General features: G+C 40.8%; 1 protein-coding gene, 1 long non-coding RNA gene and 1 other non-coding gene across 11 annotated transcripts in view; 2 read left to right on the top strand and 1 right to left on the bottom strand.

Annotated features, from left to right (window-relative positions):
* Positions 1-20831, bottom strand: part of GRHL2 (grainyhead like transcription factor 2) — a 171679-nt gene that overhangs the window by 57825 nt on the left and 93023 nt on the right. For all 9 annotated transcript variants that reach the window (XM_086336189.1, XM_086336186.1, XM_086336188.1 and 6 more), the window contains exon 8: positions 6806-6900. In XM_086336189.1, coding sequence (XP_086192315.1) covers positions 6806-6900 — 95 coding nt within the window. The remainder of the gene's footprint in view (positions 1-6805; positions 6901-20831) is intronic.
* On the top strand, positions 571-18896 carry LOC147359143 (uncharacterized). The gene is made up of 4 exons (XR_015140559.1): positions 571-5957; positions 6720-6769; positions 8022-8107; positions 13123-18896. It is a non-coding gene; the product is annotated as an uncharacterized LOC147359143 (long non-coding RNA).
* Positions 11732-11803, top strand: TRNAW-CCA (transfer RNA tryptophan (anticodon CCA)). The gene has a single exon. It is a non-coding gene; the product is annotated as a tRNA-Trp (tRNA).

Raw genomic sequence — 20831 nt, 5'->3', positions numbered from 1 at the left:
AGAGATGGGAATACCAGACCACCTGACCTGCCTCTTGAGAAACCTGTATGCAGGTCAGGAAGCAACAGTTAGAACTGGACATGGAACAACAGACTGGTTCCAAATAGGAAAAGGAGTCCGTCAAGGCTGTATATTGTCACCCTACTTATTTAACTTATATGCAGAGTACATCATGAGAAACGCTGGGCTGGATGAAGCACAGATGGAATCAAGATTGCCGGGAGAAATATCAATAACCTCAGATATGCAGATGACACCACTTTTATGGCAGAAAGTGAAGAAAAACTGAAGAGTCTCTTGATGAAAGTGAGAGAGGAGAGTGAAAAAGTTGGTTTAAAGCTCAACATTCAGAAAACTAAGATCATGGCATCCGGTCCCATCACTTCATGGGAAATAGATGGGGAAACAGTGGAAACAGTGGCTGATTTTATTTTGGGGGGCTCCAAAATCACTGCAGATGGTGACTGCAGCCATGAAATTAAAAGACGCTTACTCCTTGGAAGGAAAGTTATGACCAACCTAGACAGCATATTAAAAAGCAGAGACATTACTTTGTCAACAAAGGTCCATCTAGTCAAGGCTAAGGTTTTTCCAGTAGTCATGTATGGATGTGAGAGTTGGACTGTGAAGAGAGCTGAGCACTGAAGAATTGATGCTTTTGAACTGTGGTGTTGGAGAAGACTCTTGAGAGTCCCTTGGACTGCAAGGAGATCCAACCAGTCCATCCTGGGGGAGATCAGTCCTGGGTGTTCATTGGAAGGACTGATGTTGAAGCTGAAACTCCAATACTTTGGCCACCTGATGCAAAGAGCTGACTCATTTGAAAAGACCCTGATGCTGGGAAAGATTGAAGGCAGGAGGAGAAGGGGACGACAGAGAATGAGATGGTTGAATGGTATTACTGACTCAATGGATATGAGTTTGGGTAAACTCCGGGAGTTGGTGATGGACAAGGAGGCCTGGCATGCTGCGGTTCATAGGGTCGCAAAGAGTCGGACACGACTGAGCGACTGAACTGAACTAAACTGATTCCAGTGAAAAGACCAAAATAGAAACCTTTTCCTCCGAGCACTAAGCAGCATTTTAACATTCAGGTAATTCCTCTGTGGTCACATGAGAGAGGCCTTTGTAGCACATCGAAATTGGTTTCATCTTGAAATCACTGTGAACTGAGAAAAGGGCTGTGGACAAAACTAAGGGGCCTGGTTTCAAGAATCTCCTTAGAAACTGGGGAGAAAAGGAAGCCTGTAATTAGGGTTTGTGAGCTCCTGCTCTGAGATGATGTCATCACCAGCGTTCGGTGCCAGGAATCAGAGCTCACCGCTCCTTAATAATTCAATAGGGGCTTGCCTGGGAATTTCTCATCTTGGAAATTAGCGAGCAACAAATCTACGTTGTAGATACTGGATTGGCTGTGGGGAGAAAGAAACATTGAATGACCTTGTAAGTGGGAGTCACACGAAGAAACTTAGCCCTGTAGTCCTCCACTAGAATCATAAGGATGGAACCTTAATACTTTGTCAACCCTGCCCGGTTCCCCTTCCTGTCATTTTCCAGCTGAGAAGCTAAAGCTAAGAAGGAGGAAGACACAAAACCGGCTATTCATATGCCCAGAGACCTGGTGGCCTGAGCGCCATTTCAGTGTTTTATCTTCTTTATTATCCTGTGCCCCACCCCATCAGCTTCCAAACTGTGACTGCAAGGATGCTCAGAACCTCACTTACCTGGATGCTACCTAAGTCATTCCCAGGGACCCCGGGACACCCGTTCACATTACAAGAGCTGCTGCTAAGTCGTTTCAGTCGTATCCGACTCTGTGCGACCCCATAGATGGCAGCCCACCAGGCTCCTCCGTCCCTGGGATTTTCCAGGCAAGAATACTGAAGTGGGTTGCCATTTCCTTCTCCAACAAGAGCTTCTAGACAGTGGGAAACGTCTCTGGCCAGCAGGTGTCATTGTGCAGAGACACTGTAGCATAACCAGCAGAACCGGTTCTGGGAGGAAAAACTCTGCAGGAATTCTGCCAGAACCACACTGCCCTTGAGACTGGCAACCTGGAGTTAATCCCACAACCTTATTTTAACAAACAGTGTTAACACCTTCCCTGGCCAAATTTTCTCCTGTAATTAAATTAAACTAAGTGATTACAGTTTCACGTTCTTTCTTTACTTCTGTTCCCACTAAAGGAGAGGTAAGAATAGAATGTAGGTCAGCAGCAAAAGACAAGAGTAGTGTTCTGGAAAAAATCCATAAATTTTGTCATCAGGTCTTGATGATGCGTACGTGGGGAGACTACCACATATGAGACTATTCTACTCTTTTAGTAAATGCACCAAAACCAAAAGTGAAAGTGAAAGCCGCTCAGTCGTGTCCGACTCTTTGTGAACTCGTGGACTGTGGTCCACCAGGCTCCTCTGTTCATGGGTTTCTCCAAGCAAGAATACTGGGGTGGGTAGCCATTCCCTTCTCCAGGGGATCTTCCTGACCCAGGGCTTGAACCTCGGTCTCTAGCATTGCAGGTAGCTTCTTTACTATCTGAACCACGAGGGAAGCCAAATGTCCAAATAAAAGCTATCTTGGGAAGACACAAAAGCTATCTTGGGTTTCTCAAATGATGCTTACATGGCTCAAAGAACATTCGTAGTGTTTCTTCAGCTATTGCGTTCTTCAAAGCTGGTCTTGTGCAAATATATATATTTTTGTATGTATGTATGTTTATATTTGTATATGTATATGTAAATTTATATATGTATATATATGTACATTTGTATACATATATACATGTATTTATATATACATGTATACATATATATGTATATATGTTTGTATATATGTGTATTTGTATAGGTAAATTTATATAGGCATATATAAACTTAATAAATTATATATACATAATTTTTATCCTTGAAATGGTATTATTCAAATTGTTTGTATATATTTACATTTGGACCCAAGTGATTCTGATTTTTTTTTTTAACACGTTCAAAGATCAAGATTTACTACCACTCTGTGTGTTCCAAAGGAAGGCACTGCAACTCTCTGTATGGGCACCAGCTCAACCTCCGCGCAACCTGCTGCCGAAGAACCAGCGGAGGGTGACGGAGTTGCTGACTGCCCCGTTCCTCCCTGTGTTAAGCTCCCCTGTGTCACTACTTTCCCTAACACTGAAAGCCAATAAAGAGGTAAACTGCATATTTGGTTGCTTGAGAGGGTGTGATTCAGGCATGGAAACTCAAATGTCCATGAGGACCAGGCAAGGGAAGTTCCAAGAGGGAGAAAGGCAGAGAAAGCATTCAAGAGAACACTGGTGCCTCACAAGAGCCACTCACAGCCTTGCAAACACTCGGGCTAATGTTGCTGGAGTCCAAAAGAATCTGGAAACTTGTATTAAAAAAAAAAAATCTGATTATTAAATGCGGGTGAAATATTTTAAAATTTGGAATAAAAGTACTTAAAGTGCATTAAACCCACACACATTTATGTTCTGTGGACCATATGAAGGTGGTGGGTCACAAATTTGTGTCCTCTGGCCACACCAAAACCAAAACAACAGTTGACATTGAATGGGGCCCCGATCCCGAAGCCTCCAGTGGATTTCTGTGTGGTTGTTACCAACAGGAACTCGTAGGCCAAGGCAACTGCTTCTGAGAATTCCACAATATGAAAATTATAAACAATTCCACCATGAGAGGGACATCTTTCATGCCTTGCTTTGTTGTCATTTCATTGCTAAGTCATGTCCAACTCTTTTGGAACCCCGTGGACTGTAGCCCTCCAGGCTCCTCTGTCCATGGGATTTCCTAGGTGTGAATAATGGAGTGGGTTGCCATGCCCAACCAGGGATCGAACCCATGTCTCCTGCCTCTCCTGCATCAGCAGGTGGAATCTTTACCACTGAGCCACCTGGGAAGCCCTTTATATGCATTGCTTTGTTGAAAACTTTTTCCCAGTTGTGTAATTGTGGGGTTATTTTTGCAGCCTGCTTATTATAAAATCAATTTTATTTTATTTATGTATTTATTTATTTTTGTGTGTGTGTGTCTCTTTTGCTGTCTTGTATACAGGGTTATCGTTACCATCTTTCTAAATTCCATATATATGCATTAGTATACTGTATTGGTGTTTTTCCTTCTGGCTTACTTCACTCTGTATAATAGGCTCCAGTTTCATCCACCTCATTAGAACTGATTCAAATGTATTCTTTTTAATGGCTGAGTAATACTCCATTGTGTATATGTGCCACAGCTTTCTTATCCATTCATCTGCTGATGGACATCTAGGTTGCTTCCATGTCCTGGCTATTATAAACAGTGCTGCAATGAACATTGGGGTACACGTGTCTCTTTCCCTTCTGGTTTCCTCGGTGTGTATGCCCAGCAGTGGGATTGCTGGATCATAAGGCAGTTCTATCTCCAGCATTTATTATTTGTAGACTTTTGGATCGCAGCCGTTCTGACTGGTGTGAAATGGTACCTCATAGTGGTTTTGATTTGCATTTCTCTGATAATGAGTGATGTTGAGCATCTTTTCATGTGTTTGTTAGCCATCTGTATGTCTTCTTTGGAGAAATGTCTATTTAGATCTTTGGCCCATTTTTTGATTGGGTCATTTATTTTTCTGGAGTTGAGCTGTAGGAGTTGCTTGTATATTTTTGATCAATTATATTTTAAAGAAAAACCTTTATGTCCTGCAGCCTGAAAAAAAAAATCTTCTCAGCCTACCTAATGAAATGAATTTAATTTTTATGGTTTTTCTTTAAAAGTTCTTCCAGTAGTTCAGTAAAATTCTTCGGAACTATTTCTATTACTTATCTAGACTGTGCACAATTACAACTACCAAATAATAGCTACTAAAAATATGTATTAAAGAAACAAGTTGTGCTACAACAAGCAAGTACTGCCATTTGTCAAAGCATATGTGAGCGTAAATGTGTCAGCCTGGAACAATACACAGGTACAAACACACATATTTAAACAAGACAAGTGAGCCCTGCCTATGGGAAAAGAAAGAAGAGTCAACTCAACCCCAAATTAACCATCTCATTGGTTGACCAGAGAGCCACCATCATTCAAGATGTGCCTTCTGGTTTTGGCATTTTCTTTAAAAGGTTCTATTGACTGGTGACAGTTAATACATTTACATTCTAGCAACTTATTATCAGATTCCATGAAAAGGAAAATGAGGGTGCAGTTTCAGCTGGCTTTACCTTGACAAGGTATTCCAAAGGTAGGATCCCATTGTCTTCACAGTGGATGGCTGTTCTCGGACATGCCTCACTCCTCACACACTGCTGTCCCCCACCTCTCTCGGAGGCTGACTTTTCACATATCAAACCCCCCAAGCACATGCTTGGTACAGCAGAGACAATCGGAAAAGTTGTTTTGTTTTTGCTTTGTGTGAGGGAACTGAAGCCCAGAGGGGTCAGATGCCTTGCCAAGGATTCCAACTCCGGGCCCTGACACCACCGCACAGGCTGCCTCTCCCTTACCCAGCCCAGTAATCTAGCCTCTGGGAGAAGCGAAGGGCCACTAGGAGAAGGCCTGGGGCTCGGGTGAGGAACTGGAAGCGGAAGCAGAGGAAAGCCTTGAGGAAAAGCTCTTCCTGCGCTTCTGTGCGGTCCCTGAGTTCCCAACACATCACAAGGCCTCCCTCCTTCCCTTGGACGCACTGAGCCCCCGGAACATTCCCTCGGCCGCTCCGGAGCTCTGTTTCTGCTTGCCCATTTAGGTCACCTTCCTTGGGCCTAACGCCAGTTTCATTTACTTTGTTTTACACCTGAGTGAAATGAGACACTGAGCAATTCATCTTCATCTCTAAATCATGCCCACGAACTCCCATCCAGTTTCCTTTCTCACCCGGCCTTCCCCTGCTCGCAGACAATGAAGCATTGACAGCGGTTGTTTACGTTGACCTTTTCATTAATTCGAAGACAAAGTCTTCTAACGCCCGCCTAGATGGTAAGTAACCGAAGCAGAAAACAAGCTTAGGGTTCATCTGAAACCTTCCCTTTGGTGCAAAATGAAGCTCGAGAATCAGATGGTACAGAACCCAGGATGAAGAGTGGGCACAGCCACAAAACTCAGTTTCCATATACTCAGAGACTCGTGGCTGGAAAATAAGTCTGAATATCCTCAAGTCTTGCTTTTTTTCACCCAAATCCATGCAACGGTGGATGTCTATCCTCTGGATGCACCTGGCCAGAGATTTTTACCTTTGCACTTCTTAACTGTGCTGGCACCAGATAGAAATAAGAAAAGCCTAAGGTCAACAGGAAAGAAATGGCTCAAGGTCACAGTGGTGGCTTTTTCTCAGGGAGTGAAGTTCAGAGACCTGCAGCCCTGCTCCCTCCCTTGACCAGGTGAAGCCTGGAGGGGGCAGGAGTCGGGGTGGGGTCTTCCAGCTGCTTACCTGTGCAACTCTGAAGAAAGAGGCAGTTGCAGAGGTGTTTGGGGAAACCAGTACAGGGAGAAAAGATTTTTAAGCCCGGTCCCATCAGCCCCAAGTGATAAAATGGAGCTTGGGGGCCTGGAGGAATGGGAGGGACAAGGGGCCTGGCCCTTTCAGCAGGAGGCCCCAGAGAGACAGGTACACCCCTTTGCCTGTCAAAAGGCGATTGATTTAGCTTCTCAGTAACTGAATGTGTGTGACTTCTAGAGAAACCCAATAGGTTCATTTCCCGTTTTTCTGGCTCAAGTTAACAGATCTTTCTCTACTCACAGAGGCTTTTGTCAAAGACTCCACTGCAGAGAAAGGCTATGATACTTAAAAGGTATGACCAATGAATCAATGCTACTTTCTCACTCACTTTTGCTTCTTCATTCACATCCCAGGTGAAGGAAACAGCATTATAGGCAATCTCTTCGATGTTGCCAATCGTATTAAAGCTCTCCTTGTAATCAGCTGTGACATGAAAAAAAAAAAAAAATTAAGAGTCAATGTTACTGGTGACATGTATTGAAGTATCATTTTCCAATGGGGAAATTGCAACTTTGTCTATTCGGCTGACTATTGCCATGGTAAAAGTTAAGGATTTGTGCTTATGGATAATCTTTTACTACTATTTACTCTATAAGAATGTGAGCCCATTCCTGTATTAAAACAGTAAATCTAGGAGAAGCAGTGTTCCTAAACGATTTGTTCATTAGTTTTATTTTTCATTCGGTTTATAAATTTCTTCCCCCTGAGTTCCTTGTCACCTACCCACTCCCTCTCCTACTCTCTTTTCTGCCATTTAATTTTGCCAGCAATGCCGGACTATTTCATAGGGATCGTTTTGTAGGACAGAATAATCTATCAGCCAGGCAGTGTCTCAGGACTTCAGTAAAGAAATCCAGGAGAGTGAAGAAAATTTTATTTTTTTACTTCTTCTTGGATTTAGGTACAGAGAATTGAGTCAGTCTGATTCAGTTCATTACCATCCACCTGTCAACTTAAGGCCCTCTCATTTATTTATGTAATATTATTTATGTAATAAATAATCCTTTTTATCTCCTCTGTCCCCCTGCCCCCGCAATAGCTATTGACATGTTTGCTCTATATGCTTATGAAATAAATTGGGTCGATCTGCCTGTGTTCATAGCCTTCATTTTCACAAACTGTGCCATGCTATGACCGGGGTTGCCAGATTTAGCAAATATTTGGACCATACTCTAAAAAAGTATTTGTTGTTGGTCCGAAATTCAAATTTAACTCTCTGTTTTATCTGGCAACCCTCGCTATGGACCTTTTCAGATGTAACCACTTTACTGGTTGCATGTCTAATCCTGGCTGTGGCTGCACAGAATTCCGTGGTGACCGTCAACCGCAATTTACTTATCCCCTCTCCCCAGATGAAGCCTTCAGTAGTCTCCAGCTCTCCGGAACCACAGACAACACTGATAAAAATCCCTGGTCTTCTGTCTGCACTGTCACCGCCTTAGTTGGTCTTCAGGGCGAGGCATGATATTCTTACTCTTAATCCTCACTACTACTTCCTGAGGTTTTAGCTTATGCTCACCATCTGGATTTTCCCTCTACTCTAGGCCTCCTTGGATATGACAACCTACCTTCACTCCATCTCTTGTGTACGAAATAAACACTGACCACGTCTTGCTTGGCTGGCATCATGGTAAGGTCCATCTGCTTTTCTTTGAGGTCTGTTTCACTCACAGCTTGATCACCTAATCACGTACGTTCTTTTTATCTAAATTTCTATAATTATTTTCTAAAATGAAAACTCTAATTATGTGCTTTTAATAATTTTTTAGGGCTAAAACATACACCATGACCTACACTATCCTTCACAATCAGGCCCTGCATACTTCTCTCTGCTCATACTCCAGCCCCACAGTGGGGGTCAGAGGAAGGTACAATGCTGACCATACTGGAATCTTTTTTGTTTATAAAATCTTTCGAATGTTTTTCTAAGTTAGGAGTGAGTTATGATGACTGACTTTCAGGGTGTATAAAGCATTCATTGTCTACAATATCTGACATGTTTCTCGTCAAATGGTCATTTCCTCACCTGTGTCCTAAGCGGCCCTGCGACTCCAGGGTCAGTGGTTTCTTGAGGTTTCAGCAAGTTCTCTACGTGAATGCTGCAAATTTTTGAAGTCTGCTTTCCTAAAATTCATATATCTGATCATTTTAGCCATTTTCTCCTCATTTATCACAAAATCTAAATTCATGTGATCATTCGCCAAAATTTTACTTACGTTTTCTTATTCATACAACACACTTTGTGTGAATTAGACTCCTATTTTTCTATCCATAGTATAAATAATAATAAAACAAAGCCCATAATACTAATGAGCTCAAAATATAATAAAGTCAGTTTGATTTTGTTTAAAAGAAAAAACTTCTTATTATTACTGGGACCTGGACTGGTGGTTAACTGCAGAAAAACCTACCTCGGTGCTCTCAGAACGGCCTCGGATGCACTTCCTGTAAAGGGTAATGTTGGTCTAGACCCTGACCAGAATTCTAGTTCCCGTCTTTCTCACCAAATTTCTACTGTGGGGGCCAATTCAGCGGGTACAAAGTGGTATCTCAAAGTCATTACAATTCCATTTTTTCCATCACCTATGAGTTCAAGCATATCTTCACATCCAGGATAGCCAAGCAGGTGTCTCCTTACATAAACTGCCTACTCATGCCCTTTGTCCGTAATTTTATTCATTTCTCCAGGGAAACTTCAAGGCAAGACTATGGATCTTCACATTTTAAATAAAGCACACACGTTTTAACATAGACGCTTGTGTGATCACCATAGGAAAGTCACAGACTTTCCTATGAACAAATAAGAAAAATATTGAAAAGCAGGCACAATTTTTTCACCCACTGCAAACACATCTGTGTAGCCTTCATTTTTCCTACCACAGTCTCTGTCTCCCTTTCTCCAAAATATGTAAATATTTTAAACAATATTGTAACAATTATTTTTTAATTTGCTTCTTTCCCCCTGTAATACATCTTCAGCATCTTACCACGTCACTAAATAAAATTGTGGAAAATAGTCTTAATGTCTAAGTACTATTATATTGGATTAAGATAAAATGCTATAAACTTTATTTTGCTCTTATTGATCCTATAAATGATGTCTAATACTTTGCTACCTTAAATAGCACTTCATCTAATTATCTTCATGGCAAAATAGCCATATATACTTCACTTTTTCATTAATATATACTCTCAGAAGTGAAATTAATAGGTCAAAGGCAAAATATTTTCGAGGCTTATAATTCATTTTGTAAAATTGCTCCTGGAAAGGTTAAAACAGTTTATATTCACAATAACTGTATGACTTCCTGTTTCCTCAAACTGTCTCTTTCCAAGTTGGTATGCAAAGCAGGTTACATTATTTTATTTGCAGTTCCTTGATTGCTAAAGAATAGAACAGTCTTCCATTTGGCTTCTGGTTCTTTGTGTTTCTTTATATTCTTTCTCTTTGTTTTTAAATTTTACTCATTTATTGTAACAGTTTATTGTTCTGTCTTTTGCTCATTTTTCTCTAAGGGAATTCAAATTTTCTTGATTTAAAGTAAATATTTAAAGTTAAGAGATAAAACAGATAGCAAAGGAAAACCATTTTATATCCTAAAATTTTACAAGTCTTTATGACTATATTTCAGATAATTTTAAATGCAAACCTGTGTTTTCAGCAGGCCAGTTTCTTAAATTTTGAAATAAGAAAAGATCACTGAACTTAAATTGAGTTCCTTGATTCTTCATGCTATCTGTTTTAAAAAAATAGTCTTACAATTTTGTTTTAAAATTTTAATAAGCCTCTTAAAAATTATCAATCAATCATAAATTTAAAAAACAAATACTATATCTAGCAATAAAGAGAAATAAATAAAAGTGCTTTGGTCCAGCACTTATTCTAGATCTTAAAAGTTTTTATTTTTTCATACCTCCTCTACCTGAAAAATTTCTCCCCTAAAAAAATGCTAGCTTAGAAAAGTAAAGAATTTTAAAAACAAATGCAATACAAATACAAATAAAATGCGTGTTGGGCCCCCTAGTTTTGCCCAGGGGGTCTGCCAGTTTCTCTCCATCATGCTCCCTTGTTGCTGTTGTTGCTGCGGAGTCACTAAGGCCTGTCCAACTCTAATGCAACCCCATGGCCCACCAGGCTCCTCTGTCCACGGGCAGAATACTGGGTTGCCATTTCCTTCTCCAGGGAACCTTCCCAACCCAGGGATCAAACCTGAGTCTCCTGCATTGCAGGTTATCTCTTTACCACTGAGCTGCCTGGGAATCCAATTTCCCTTACTCAGTCCACAAATACATTGAATAAATATTTGCTCTGTGTTCCCTATATACCAGGCAGCATCCTTACACTTGAGACCAGCAGAAAACAAAATGAGGTCCCTAATCTCATGGTGCTTACAGTTCAGAAGGAGACAGAATATAATTAAGTAGATGAATAAATAAATGAACAACACAATTATGTTCAATATGCTTCAAAGAAAAGGCGGTGGGCAGGGGGGGCCTTCCCTGGTGGCTCAGCTGGTAAAGATTCCATCTGCAATCTGGGAGACCTGGGTTTGATCTCTGGATTGGGGAGATCCCCTGGAGAAGGGGATGGCTACCCACTCCAGTATTCTAAACTGGAAAATTCCATGGATTACAGTCCATGGGGTCACAAAGAGTTGAACATGACTATGCGACTTTCACTTTCACTTTATGCCAAAAACAAGACTGGCAAGGCTACCTTTTACCAGGTGGTTATATTATTTACCCATTTCCTTCATACCACACATCAATATTTTGTTTGTTTATTTATCACTATCATTTCTCATTAGCTACACATGTATATGAAGGCAAGGAACTTGTCATTAATAATGCTGCCTTCTCGGTGTTTGACATTATTCAGATGATATTCATTCCATAAAATTTTTGAGTAAAAAATGAATAATGGCTCCATTAATAGTCTAACAAAAAACAAAACTAAGACACCAGAGTCACACACTCCCGTTTGACCTTATACAAGAAATACCTGTTCTTCTTGACTCCCTTTGTTGTTCACCTCTAAGCCATTCACCTGTAGATGGCAAAACAGCCCTGCTATCACACGGTGACTGTCAAAGTCTTCTACATCATACACCCTGATACTGCTTTGTCCACACGCATGTTAGTCCAATAAACAGAACGCTAACGGATGTGTCTCCTGTTTCTGAAAACTGTCTTAATGTCCTCTGTTGAGTGTTGCTGACTTAAGGGTTCATGATCCTTGGTGTAGGAATAAAATTCCCTAGTGGCTCAGAGGTTAAAGCGTCTGCCTCCAATGCAGGAGACCCGGGTTCGATCCCTGGGTTGGGAAGATTCCCTGGAGAAAGAAATGGCAACCCACTCCAGTATTCTTGCCTGGAGAATCTCACGGACGGAGGAGCCTGGTAGGCTGCAGTCCACGGGGTCGCAAAGAGTCGGACACGACTAAGCGACTTCACTTTCACTTTCAACCTGTTTTTAGGGGGGCTTCCCAGGTGGCTCAGGGGTAAAGAATCCGCCTGCCAATGCAGGAGACGCAGGTTCAATCCCTGGGTCAGGAAGATCCCCTGGAGAAGGAAATGGCAACCCACTCCAGTATTCTTGCCTGGCAAACCCCATGGACAGAGCAGCCTGGCAGGCTACAGTCCATGGGGTTACAAAGAGTCAGACATGACTTAGTGACTAAACAACAACAAACCTGTTGTTACATCTTCCTGAATTTATTTCCTCAAGAAAGTTTCCAGAACCTAAGTTTTATAAATGTTGGTAGCTGCAAACAGTAAAAGGGAGTGTCATGAGCTAGTGTCATGAGTTTATATTCCTAGAGCTGCCATAACAAATAGCACAAACTTGGAAGTTTAAAACCATAGAAACATATTCTTTCATAGTTCTGGGGCCAGACGTTCCAAGTGAAGTGCTGGCAGGGCTGGAACCTTCTGAAGGTTCCTAGCTCTCCTGGCTTCTGGCGGTTGCTAGCAATGCTTGGCATCCCTGGACTTGCAGACCCAGCATTCTAAGCTGCCTCCGTCTGCATGTCATGTTCTCTTCTGTGTTTCTGTGTCTCTTCTCCCTTTTTCTTCTCTTCTGAGGATTTGGCATTGGATTTAAGGCCCACCATAATCCAGGATGATCTCATCTAGAGATACTTAACTTACTATATCTGCAAAGACCTTTTTCCCCAACAAGGTCATATTTACAGGATCTAGTACTTAGGATATGAACATATAATTTTTGAGAGAGTTATCATCAACCCCTGTATCTGCGATTCCCTCCTATGACTGGAAGTCCTATGATTTGAATGCATGGCTTGTTCTTGTATGAGAGCCACTGTAGCTAAAGAGTCATCACACTTTCTTTTAAAGCATTTCATGGTGAACATATAGGCATGTCTCAGAGATTTTGTGGGGTTTGGCTCCAGAGAGCCTCAATAGAGCAAATACTGAAATAAAGGTAATCACATCAATATTTTGGTTTCCTAGTGTATATAAAAATATTTACTCTGTAGTCTATTAAGCACACAATAGCATTATGTCTAAAAAACAATGTATATACCTTAATTCAAAAAACTTTATTGCTAAAAATGCTAACCATCATCTGACCCTTCAGTGAGTCATAATCTTTTTTTGACTTTTTTTTTAATCTTTTTTGCAGGTGGAGCATCTTGCCTGGAGTTGATGGCTGCTGACTGATCAGAGTGGTAGTTGCTGAAGGGTGGGGTGCTTGTGGCAATTTTTTAAAATGAGACAATTCCTTAAAATGAGCTGAACTGATTTTTTTTCAAGAATGACTTCTCTGTAGTGTGCAATGCTGTGCTGCAGAGCACAATGCTCTGTGCCATTCTGCCCACAACAGAACTTCTTTGGAGACTGGAGTTAATCCTCTCAAGCCCTCCTGCTGCTTTATCAACTGAGTTTTTATGATAGTCTAAGTCTTTGTTATCATTTCAACAGTTTTCACAACATCGTAACCAGGAGCAGATTCTATCTTAAGAAACCACATACTTTGCTCACCCATAAGAAGCGACTACACATTCATGAAAGTTTTCTCATGAGATTGCAGCAATTCAGTCACATCTGCAGGCTCCACTTCTAGTTCTCTTGCAATTTCCACCACATCTGCAGTTACTTCTTCCACTGAATCTTAAACCCCTCTAAGTATCCCATGAAGACTGGAATCAATGTCTTCCCAACTCGTGTTAATGTTGATATTTTGACCTCTTTCCACGAACCACATTCTTAAAGCATCTAGAATGGTGAATCCTTTCCAGAAGGTCATCAATCTTGACAGATTCATCAAAGGAATCACTATCTATGGCAGCTATTGTCTTAAAAATGTATTTATTAAATAATAAGATTGGAAAGTTGAAACTACTCTTTGATCCATGGACTATAGAATGGATGTTGGGTTAGTAGACATGAAAATAACAATAATCTTGTGGTACCTCTCAATCCTTGCTCTCAGGTGATCAGATGCATCGTCAATGGACAATAATAATATTTGGAAAGAAATCTTTTTTTCTGAACAGCAGGTTCCAACAGTGGGCTTAAAACATTCAATAAACCATGTCATAAACACATGTGTGGTCATCCAGGCTTCGTTGTTGCATTTATAGCGATGCAGGTCCTAGATGGCATTTTCTTTTGACCTATATTGATAATTGGGGGCTTCCCTAATAGCTCAGTTAGTAAAGAATCCGCCTGCAATGCAGGAGACCCCGGTTCAATTCCTGGGTCGGGAAGATCCGCTGGAGAAGAGATAGGCTACCCACTCCAGTATTCTTGGGCTTCCCTTGTGGCTCAGCTGGTAAAGAATCCACCTGCAATGCGGGAGACCTGGGTTTGATCCCTGGGTTGAGAAGATCCCCTGGAGAAGGGAAAGGCTACCCGCTTCAGTATTCTGGCTGGAGAATTCCATGGACTGTAAAGTCCATGGGGTCGCGAAGAGTCGGACACGACTGAGCCACTTTCACTTCGTGTAGCCACCTTCATGAATTATCTTAGCTAGATCTTCTGGATAACTTGCTGCAGCTTCTACATCAGCACTGGCTGCTTCACCTTGCAATTTTATAAGTTAATGAGACGACACCTTTTCTTAAACCTCATACACTGACTTCTGCTAGCTTAAAACTCTTATTCCCTAGCTTTCTCACCTCTCTCAGGTGTCGTAGAATGGAAGAGAGTCAGGGCTTTGCTCTGGATTGGGTTTTGGCTTACAGAAATGTCGTGGCTGTTTTGATTTTCTACCCAGAGCAGTAAAACTTTCTCCATGTCAGCAATAGGCTGTTTTGTTTTCTTATCATTTGTGTGTCCACTGGATTAGCACTTTTAATTTTTGTCAAGAACTTTTCCTTTGCATTCACAACCTGGCTAACTGCTTGGAGCAAGAGACCCAGCTTTTGGCCTCTCTTGGCTTTTGCCATGCTTTCCTCACTAAGCTTAACGATTTCCAGCTGTTGATTTAAAGTGAGAGATGTGATTCTCTTGGTAAAGGTCACACTGCACTTGAAAATGTGTGGATTATTTTCAAATATCTTTGATAATTTGTTTCTAACATAATTACCTTTTGATAATTCTAACACAGTGATAAGAGAACAGACTCTGTATGCTTTCAATACCTTTAAACCATGAAATTTTTGCACCCTGTTTTATGTCCCTGGATACGCTCCAGTGTCTCCTAGTTTATAGTCTATGAGAACTTGGATAGATGTATATCCTACTGTTGTATGAAAATTGTGTAAGCCTTAACTATGTTGACTTGGTTCATGGTGCTTTTCAGGTCTACTATATCCTTCTACTTTTCTGTATATTCATTCTATTAATTTTTGAGAGTTTGATATTGAAACTCCAACTAAAATTCTAATTTACTACTTAAAAGTAATTGTAATATATAGTGGAACTATATGTAATTTTGTTCTGTATTTTCTGTAAATGCATTATCATACTTTTATAATTTAAAAAATGAAAAAAAAGAATTTTGAAAAAAAGAAAGTGAGAGAGGTAAGGCTTGTTCTTTCACTTGAACACTTAGAGACCATTGTTGGGGTTATTAATTGGCGTAATTTCAATATTGTATCTCCAGGCACAGGAGGGCCTGAGGAAAGGGAGAGATGGGGGAATGGCTTGTTGGTGGAGAAATCATAACACGTACATTTATCAATTAAGCTTGCCATGGTATACGGATGTGGTTTGTGATGTCCCAAAACAATTACAATAGCAACGTCAAAGATCACTGATCACAGACCATCATATCAAATACAACAATAATGAAGAAGTTTGAAATATGGAGAAATTACCAAAATGTGACACAGGCAGATGCTGCTGGAAAAATGGTGCCAACAGACTTGTTCCATGCAGGGTTGCCACAAACATCCAATTTTTAAAAAAGCATTATCTGTAAAGCACCATAAACTGAAGCCCAGTAAAAAAACACTTTGTATTACATTTTGAATGGACTTTCTTTCCTAAAAAAGATGACGAGGCAACACACATGCTACATGTTTTGTACACTAGTTTGTAAATATCTATAGAATATAAACATCTACTTGATCAGCATGGAGATATAAATATGGCTTAGATGTTTCCCAAAACTGGCATAATGGAACAAAACTACAAGTGGCTAAAACAGGTTTCTAAAAAAAAAAAAAATGTATGTCAATTGCATCTGAGTTAAGAAGGTACTTCTTATTAATCTTAGTGATTTACACACAAAGGGATAACCCTAAAGTACACAACCAGCTCAAAGCATCAAAAAGAACAAAACCATGGAAAGAAGAAATGAGAATCTAATGAAATAAGGGTGAAGTTGATCTCATGTTAATGTCATGTCTGGTGATAGAGTCAAACTTTCCAGGGTCTGTTCTCAGGTTGGGTGTGTCCTTGAAATGTTAAAGTGAAGCATATGGGAACGCACAGCCATGAAGATTCTCTAGAGCCTGTTAGGATAGCCTCCAAAGACATAGACTGATAGTTTCTGGATTCTCATGGTTGGTAGCCTTGGGCAGATGTTCTGTTATAGTGACTCTCGAGTGCTGGGGTGCATCAGAATCACTGGGAAAACTTTGGTAAAATGGAGACGACTGAGCCAACTCCCAGAGATTTTCATTCAGTAGGTCTGGGATGTGGCAAAGAATCTGCCTTTTTAATAAGGTCCCAGGCAGGGCTGATGCTGCTGGTCTGGAGACCAGACTGGGTAGCATAGATCTATGGCAAATTGAAATGACTGAATCCTTTTTGTGCATTCAATTTATTTCACATATAGGCTTAGAAAGCACTCCATCTACAGTGATGTCCCACATCAATTATCCATGATGTCCATGAGACAGACTGTCTTCATCCTCAAGTCTCCCCTCTTAGGTAAATGCCAGCACCACGTACAGGAGGACCAGGCAGCTACCTACATGGTAAGACCTGGGGACCACCTGCTCCAAGACCTCTACTTATTCTCTGGCCTGGAATCCCATCCTAGGACTCTCTTTGGGAACAGACACTGTCATCTCCTGACATGAAAATGAAGTGCTCTAGGAACACTAATACCTGCCATAAAGTGAGCTCTTACCAAATGCCAAACCTTCTCCTGACACAGCCTCCTCTAAGCCTCACCATGGCTCCAGGAGGTAGGTATCAGCACCCCCTTCTAAAGAGAAGTTAAGCTGCTTGTGCAAAGCAACATGGCTGGTGACAAAACAACCTGTGATTTGAATCTAGGTCTGTTTAGTGCCAAAGGCCACAGTTTTAACCACTACCTGCATTTATCTTGTAAGTTTATCTTGCAAATTAAACAATAAATGGCCACCAGCCATTAACATCTTACAGAGAAAAATCATAGCATAGCCTATGTGGAAACTAGCGGGTAGAGAAGTGCCGGAGGAATGGAAGTTTGATGAGGAGGAGAGTCTGGACATTTTTGGACCACTGCAAATGCCTGAGCAAACCAGGGCAAAGTTAGGGGTGTTGCAGTGAAGAGGAAGCAAAGAACACATCTCCACACCCTGCAGACACTGGGAGGATGGAAAGAAAGCTCACAAATTAGCCCTTCTAAGAAAGCAACGGAGGTGTGTGCTTAGTTGCTCAGCTGTGTCCGACTCTTTGTGACTGCAAGGAGTGTAGCCCGCCAGGCTCCTCTGTCCATGGAATTCTCCAGGCAAGAATACTGGAGTGGGTTGCCATGCCCTCCTCCAGGGGTTCTTCCCAACCCAGGGGTTGAACCCAGGTCTCCCACATTGCAGGTGGATTCTTTACCATCTGAGCCACCAGGGTGGAGATGACAAACTTCACACTGTTATCAGCAAAGGACCGCTAGACAAGCATGAATATGCAATACTTTCCATGTTTTTGGGAAGTTATATTCTGTGCTGATATTATAGGATCCACTCTATTTTAATTGCTATGGAAAGCAGGCCAGTGAATTCATTTGTTATACCCTTTTTATTTTTTTGCATATGAATATTGGTCTGTTAAAAGGTCTTTATTTTTTCATTTAAAAAAATATTTATTTATTCATTTGACTGTTCTGGGTCTTTAGTCGTAGCAGCAGGATTCTTTAGCTGTGGCATGCAAACTCATAGTTGTGGAAAGTGGGCTCTAGTTCCCTGACCAGGCCCCCTGAACGTAGGTCCCCTGCTTTGGGAGCAAGGAGTCTTAACCACTGAACCACCAAGGAAGTCCCAAAAGGTCTTTAAATTCAGACTTCTGTTGTTTTCTTCAAACTGATTGTATGTGTAAGTGTGATTCTGGAATGCTGTCAAAGAAACTAGTAATTCCTTTACCTTAATTAAGTTCACATGCTTGGTAAATTATAACTACTCCTTATTATTTTTGTATATATTGTTGGAGATTAAAAGAAGTGGTATAATTAATGCAAAAAATTGCTTCTCTTTTGAAAGGTGTGGATTCTGCCTGGACTGGTGCAATAAAGAAGCCAGAACGCTGAGAATGGCTCAAGGCGCTAGTACCAACTCAGTGTGCAGCATCACAGCCCAGGAAGACGCTTCTTTTGAAAAGCCAAGGACCTGTGGTAGTTTATGCATTTTATGCATCTGGGGTCAGGATGCTACAAAGAGTCCATTTATACGGTGGTGCTCAAAGCACAGAGAGAAAAACCACTGGCGGGGGAGATACCTAAACCTGAATTAAATTTATCCTCCTCTCACCAAAGCCTGAGACCGCCAGTGAATTACTGCACTTGTATTTCCTCAGCCATTAAAGAGAGACAATGTCTAAGAGAACAGACCCCACTCGTCCTGTAGTCGGTGACAGAAACAACGCTGGTCCCCACTTTCCCCCATCCCTTCTGTCCTCAAACATCTGTGTCCCTCTATCTGCAATGACAAATGGGATCAGTTCAAATTCCGAAAACAGTCAAGGGTCATTCTAAAAGTATTCACTCTGACTTGAAATATGAAAAATAAATAAACCCTAGTTGAAGTAGGTTCTGAGATTTTTTTTTTTTCTGTTTTCAAAACTAAAGAATCAGCTTCTTAAAATCTGAATGACTCACAAGAACTCTGAGTTCATGATTTCCTTTATATATTTTTACCAAATCAGAGGTGACCTGGGTTTCCTTAAGGGTGTTGACACTTGAGCTGATTTTTAGAGGCACTAAATGTATTTCCATCACTGGGTCCTGAGCAAACAGTTAGGAACAACCACCAGTCTTTGAGAGCTGAGTGTGTACTAAATACACATACTTCATGAACACAACCTCAAATAATTCTGATCAGTAGCTTTTTAAAATTATTCCTACTAGGTATAGTGGGCAAACGCATCGAGTACCTCCCCTCCCTGGCAGTCACTTAGTTCTGAAAGGGACAAGCTGGGATTGAAACGTAAGAAGTTCTGTAATATATAAGCTTTACAATGAGCACCTTTCCATACATAATCCAGAACAAAAGGGGCTGACATTATGAAAACAAAATTTGTGACTCATAGAATTGTGACTGGTGTAGAGTGACTCTTTGGCACTATTAAAGCTGGAGTTATTAATATTGTTATGATATTTACTCTCCATATATCATTTAAGATAAACTCTTTCTTAGAGTTTTCCCATTAGGAGAAGCCTAATATTTTATTAGTTTGACTCACCCTTCTATTTCTAGAGAAAGAATTATACAGGCCTGTGAGATAGCTTTCAATTGCACTTAACATAAACTTAGAATAAGAAAAGCATTGACACTGTAACCCGTTTCTGCATTCCAGATAGGCTAGTATTGAGTTGGCCAAAAAGTTCGTTCAGGTTTACATCAGCCAGAGAAATGGTACGGAAAAACCCAAATGAACTTTTTGGCCAACCCCATACTTTTATTCTGTTTGATTTCATTGCTTAAGAATGCTGGTCCTTAAGACCTAAATAGCTGTTTCTCCAGAGAAGACATATAGATGGCCAACAGACACACGAAAAGATGCTCAGTATCACTAATTATTCAAGAAATGCAAATCAAAACTACAAGGAGGTATCACACCAGCCAGAATGGCCGCATGAAAAAGTCCACAAATAACAAATACTGGAGAGGATATGCTGAAAGGTACCTGTGATCCACCAATCTCACTTCTGGGTGTATATCCAGGCAAAACTATAATTCAAAAAGATACATACACCCCTATGTTCAGTGTAGCACTATTTACAACAGTCAGAATGTGCAAACCACCTAAATATCCATCAGCAGATGAATGGGTAAAGAAAATGTGATGTTTATACATCAATGGAATATTAGTCATAAAAAAGAATGAAATAATGCCATTTACAGTTACATGTTATGGACCTAGAGATGATCATACCAATCAAGGTAAGTCAAAAAGAGAAAGACAAATACTATGTGATATCACTTATATGTATCTGAAATAAGACACAAATGAACTTATCTACAAAACAAAAATGGACTCACAGATACAGAGAACAAACTACAGAGAACAAACTTCCCAAGGCGGAGGGGGCTGGGGAGGGGAAGGGTTGGGAGTTTGGGATTAGCAGATGCAAACTAGTATATACAAAACAGATAAACAACAAGGTCCTATTGTATAGCACAGGGAACCATATTCAATATCCTGGGCAGCCATTCCCTTCTCCAGGGAATCTTCCCAACCCAGGGATCAAACCCAGGTCTCCTGCATTGCAGGCAGATTCTTTACCATCTGAGCCAACAGGGAAGCCCAGCATACCATAATGGGAAAACAGGGAAAAAGAATGCTGGTCTTGACCCATAAAACTTGACTTCAGATTGAAAGTAGGTCACATTCTGTTTGTAGGCACACATACACATATGTCCTAGAAAAGGGAATGACAACCCACTCCAGTATTCTTGCCTGAGAAATCCCATGTAGCCTGGCAGGTTACAATCCAAGGGTTTACAAAGAGTCAGACACAAC

Source organism: Bos grunniens, chromosome 14 (assembly GCF_055505025.1).
Source record: "Bos grunniens cultivar Pamir isolate PY7600 chromosome 14, Bosgru_T2T1.0, whole genome shotgun sequence".
Lineage (NCBI taxonomy): Eukaryota > Metazoa > Chordata > Mammalia > Artiodactyla > Bovidae > Bos > Bos grunniens.
The sequence above is the reverse complement of the archived record's forward strand: the minus strand, read 5'-3'. Positions and strand labels throughout refer to the sequence as shown.